This window comes from Vigna unguiculata, chromosome 9 (genome assembly GCF_037176805.1).
Source record: "Vigna unguiculata cultivar grain cowpea cultivar isolate G323 ecotype 2 chromosome 9, ASM3717680v1, whole genome shotgun sequence".
Classification (NCBI taxonomy): domain Eukaryota; kingdom Viridiplantae; phylum Streptophyta; class Magnoliopsida; order Fabales; family Fabaceae; genus Vigna; species Vigna unguiculata.
The window spans coordinates 31369115-31374195 of record NC_140800.1 but is presented as its reverse complement, the minus strand read 5'-3'; the positions used below and the strand labels follow the sequence as shown (position 1 = coordinate 31374195).

General features: G+C 45.7%; 1 protein-coding gene across 1 annotated transcript; it reads right to left on the bottom strand.

The window, feature by feature from the left end:
- Window positions 1-593: 593 nt before the first annotated feature.
- BRI1 (Leucine-rich receptor-like protein kinase family protein) lies at window positions 594-4618 on the bottom strand. The gene has a single exon (XM_028086688.2). The coding sequence runs from the start codon at window positions 4414-4416 to the stop codon at window positions 841-843; it is 3576 nt and encodes a 1191-aa protein (XP_027942489.2). The 5' UTR covers window positions 4417-4618; the 3' UTR covers window positions 594-840.
- Window positions 4619-5081: the final 463 nt, after the last annotated feature.

The following is a 5081-nucleotide window of genomic DNA, read 5'->3' as shown; positions in this document are numbered from 1 at the left end:
ATCCAATAAGCGTGCGCACTCAACAGAGGACACTGGCGGTGACAACTACCTAAGTTGGTCCTCGTTGAATTCAAGTGCCTTACCTGTTTTTTTTATTTTAACATGAAAAATCCATAATAAAATGGGATGCGAGAGTAGCACGGAGATAGATGATAAATACAGAGGTACAGACAGTGTATTCACTCCTGATTTGCGATGCTGGATTAGGCCAAAATTATTTATGGCCATATGAAGTGAAAATAGTATGAGTGGAGTTATACTTTTCCTAGAGGGTAAACTAGCAAACAAAACAAGAAGGGTCAGAAGACGCAGAACAACTTGGTGGGGTGAGTGTAGGGTATAAATTTCTTATTCAAGTAAATTGATGTTAGAGTAGTTTTAGAGGTTTTAGAGACATGTTTTGACAAATTATACAGCAAATCGGAGCAAAAGTTGCAGTTGATCAAATGGAGGAAAACAAATCAAGCAGTCTAAAGAAAGGGCCAAAAGATCCTCCACTTAGTCGCCATCACTGGGGTCGCAGATTAAACAGAACCTTTTCAGGATTATATCTGAATGAAAAAAGTACTTTGAGAATTCTAGGAAAACACAGATGGTAACAACTGAAGCTGTTTATATACAAGTTAAACAACTTTTTTCTTATGTATAAAATAACAAGACTACATACATCAAAAGCATTCATTCCCCTTTTAACCGTTTCCCCTTATGTCTGAAATAATTTTGAAGCGGCAAAGAAGTAGGAAAAAACTTCGAGGGGAGTTGAATCCGTCGTCATCTCCTCCTTCTCTCTTCTTGTCTGTTTCCCAAAGAATCCACATGACACTTTCCGGAATTTGATGCCTAATGTTTGCTCAATTCAGGGGCTTCTTTAATGCTCATCTCCACCATTTCAACGGCATTGAAACCTTCCTCATCGGTGGCTATAGTTGACTGAGAATCGATCCCAGATCCTACCTGAATCTGTTTGAACATTGCCATAACTTGAATCATGGTGGGACGTCTCCATGGCCTATCATCCAAACAGGAACACGCAATCTTCAGGTGCTGCAAAAGCTCCATCTCCAGATTGGGGTCTTCCTTCATGAGCTCCTGATCAAAAATATCACTTATTTTCAGCTTCGCATGTTGTTTAACCCATCCAACAAGATTATTGTCACCAAAATCAGCCGAGTCCGTTGGCCTTTTCCCAGTTAGCAGCTCCAGCAAAACCACCCCATAACTGTAGACATCACCTTTAGTGGAGCATCTGAAACTCTGGTAGTACTCGGGAGGAACATACCCCGGGGTGCCAGCCAGTGTGCTCACACTTAAATGTGTATCCATAGCACTCATAAGTCTCGCCATTCCAAAATCAGACACCCTGGCTTCCAGGTTTTCATCAAGCAACACATTGCTTGACTTCATGTCTCTATGAATGATGTGAGGGATACAGTTGTGGTGAAGAAAAGCCAATCCCCTAGCAGCTCCAATGGCAATTTTCCTTCTAATTGACCAGTTCAGCTTTATCCCAGCTTTCTTCTGATCATGGAGAACATCCTCCAAGCTTCCATATTTCATATACTCATAAACTAGGAGCCTCTCCTCCCCAACCTTGCAGTATCCCAGCAAGGGAACAAGGTTCCTGTGCTTGATTTTTCCAATAGTCTCCATTTCAGCAGTGAACTCTCTGTCCCCTTGTCCGCTGACATGAATCAGCTTCTTGATGGCAACAACACTTCCGTCCTTCAATTGAGCCTTGTACACATCACCAAACCCACCAGAGCCAATGAGACTGTCATTGTGAAAGCCATTGGTTGCGTCAAGAAGGTCCTGAAAAGTAAGCTTTCGGAGGGGCTTCTCAAAAGTTGCAAGGTTTATGCTAAGCGCTTCACGCGTACTGGTGTGCTTCCAGCTCACATTGGCCGGACCTGAATGCGAATTACCATCCATGTAGGCCTCAAGGGCAGCCTCTTTCTTCTTCCTCCTCTTTCTGGTCTCAATGGCAATTATGATCAAACCAAAGATGCAGAAGAGGGAGAACAGCAATCCCATGGCCACACTCCCAGCCAGAGAAGCCTGTCTCCTGTGAGACTTCATATGCTGTGCACTAGGATTGTTTGCCGAGTCCGATCCACAAGCGGCCAGAGGAACACCACAGAGATTAGAGTTGTTCTGAAACCTTGGGGCAGGGAAAGTATCGAATTGACCCGTCTCAGGAATCGTCCCCGAGAGCATGTTGTTAGACAAGTCAATCTCAGTGAGCAAGGAGAGCCCCGTAAGGCTCTGGGGGATTTGCCCTTCGAGTCTATTATAAGAGAGATCAAGAATGTTGAGATTCTTCATCTTCCCAAGCTCCTGAGGAATGCTCCCAGACACATTATTGTGGCCCAGATTGAGAATGGTCAAATAGTACATGACCCCAAATTCCTTTGGAATACTGCCTGACAACATGTTGTGGGAGATATCCAAAAATATCATAGAACCATTATGGTTAAACATTGGCTGCAACTTACCTCCATAAACCCTGGTGAAATTGCAGGGGTTCTTTGTAGAAATCCTGTTGAGCTGCTGCTGACTGATACCAGCGAACTCCAGCAAGTTCCCCGCTCCATGACACTCTTTACTACCATCATTCTTTATGTACACATAAGTCTTCCCATTGATGAAATTCACGGCGATATTCCCCGATTGCTTGGACAGTTCAGGCGGAATGGGCCCTGTGAGGGAGTTAGTATTCAGATCCAACCATATCAGACTATTGCAATCGCCAAGCTCCGGGGGAATCTGGCCGGAGAAGGAGTTATTACTGAGTTTGAGTATGGCCAGATTGGAAAGCTTCCCAATCCAGGCTGGTATCGGGCCGCTTAGCCTGTTGTTGGAGAGGGAGATCCAATTGAGCTTGGTGCAGTTGACGAGGCCAGAGGGAATGTTCCCACTCAACTCGTTGAAATCCAGGATAAGATTCTCCAGACTCTTCATATACATCAGCTCCTGAGGTATCTCTCCGTGGAGCTGGTTCAGCCAGATAATTAAGTCTCGAAGCTTCGAGAGCGACCCTAGGCTTGGAGGGATGGTCCCCGTCAGAAAGTTGAAGCTCAAGTCCAAGGCAACAAGGTTGGAACAGTTGCTGAGCGTGGGAGGAATAAAACCCGTGAACCGGTTATTCTGCAGGTAAAGTTCCTTTAAGTTATTCCCAGCATCTCCTCCGCACAGCGTTCCAGGGATTGGCCCGCTGAAGTTGTTGGAACTCAGATCCAGCAATTCCAAACTGGAAAGTTTCGACAGCGACACAGGTACAGGACCGCCGAACTCGTTGAAGGCCACAGCAAGTTCCCTCAGACTGCTCATTTGAGTCAAAACCTCCATCGGCAACGCCCCGGAGAAGAGGTTGCTCGAGATGTCCAACGATTCGAGTGAAGAGCACGCGCCGAAGGCGCGTGGGAGGTCACCGGTGAGATTGTTGGAAGAGAGATCCAGCTGTACGAGGGTGGAGCAGAGGTCGGCGAGTGCAGGAGGAATCAGGCCATGGAAGTGGTTGGCGGCGAGGTAGACAAACTGGAGAGAGCCAAGAGGGAGGGAAGGAAGGAGACCAGTGAACTGGTTACTGGAGACGTTGAGGTAGAGGAGAGCCTTGCAAGGTGAGAGAGTGGAAGCAATGTCGCCAAAGTATTTGTTGGCAGAGAGGTCCAAGTATGTAAGTGAGGAACAGTCGCCAAAGGAAGGAATAGCGACGGAGAAGTTGTTGGAGGAAAGGTCCAAGTGGCGGAGAGAAGTGGAAGCTGAGAAGTCGACATCTCCGGTTATTTTGTTCCCCTTGAGCGCCAGGTGTTCGATGTCGGGGTTGAGAAGCCAGAGGACGATGCCGGGACCGGAAATCTTGTTGTTGGAGAGGTCTGCGACGCGGAGGTTGAGTTTCCAGTGGGAGGAGGAGTTGAACTCGAGAAGGTTACTAGAGAGGTTGAGAGATTGGAGGTTTGAACATGAAGCAAGAAAGGACATGTCGTTGAGGGAACCGGAGAGAGTGTTCTGAGACAGATCTAGGGCGGATAGGGAGGAAGTGCACTTGGAATGAGAGAGAGGAATGGTGGGAGGGCCTGACAGGTTGGTGGATTTGAGGGTGAGGAACTGGAGGTGGTCGAGGGTGAGGAGGTAGGTGGCTACAATGGAGAAGTTGGTGTTGAGAGGGATGGAGGTGAGGTCTATGGAGGTGAGGTGGGTCTGGTTGCAAGTGATACCGGTGAAGGAACAGGGACTCTGGTTGGGGAGCCAGTTGGGTAGCAGGGCTGGATTGGGGAGAGAGGCTTTGAAGGAGAGGAGTTGGTGAGAAGGGTCTGTGGTGGGAAGTGCAGAAGAAGAAGAAGAAGAAGAAGATGTCCCAGTAAAGAAGAAGATGAAGGAGAATATGAGAAAGAGAGAGCCTCTGTACAGGGCTTTCATTCTGGACAGATGTAATACCAAAGAGACCAGAGTGCTGCTTTGTCTGTGTTTGTGTTCCTCTCAGAGCAGTGTGGGTTTGTGTTTAGGGTGTGAGCTCTGCCATGAGAGAGAGAGAGAGAGAGAGAAAGAGAGAGTGTGAGATATGAATAGTATAGAATGAAAGAGAGAGAGAGAGAGGAGAGTCAAAAGTCGTAGTAAGGAAGGTAAGAAGGGTATTTATCAAGTGGAAGAGTGGACACAGCTGTTGTTGCTCACATGCCATGTGACACTCTCTGTTCCTTAATTTCTTTAATCCAAAACTTCTTCTTTGTTTTCATCTCTCTCTCCATTCTTTCCCTTCAGTTAATATTATCAATCTCACCCTCTCCTTGTTCTTTCTATAAACCAAAATGTATTAAATGAGAAACACAATTAATAATATATATCACACCCTAATCATTTCTTCAAGTACCGGTAGTTATTAGTAAGATAATTGTTGTGGGGATTCATTAATACTGCTATGATTTAACGTTTTCTTTTATTTCCAATTCTCTTCCTCTCTTTCAAAACACCACTCAAATTTATTGTCATTCTATAATTCTTTCTTCTACAACATTTGTTGCTTATGGATCATCTGAGTTGTTTAAAGCTACTTCTTAAATAGCTGAGTTGTATAAAGTTAGGAT

Bases quoted from the DNA above. Each gene is read 5' to 3' on its own strand.
- BRI1 (XM_028086688.2), bottom strand. From the start codon at position 4,416: ATGAAAGCCCTGTACAGAGGCTCTCTCTTTCTCATATTCTCCTTCATC.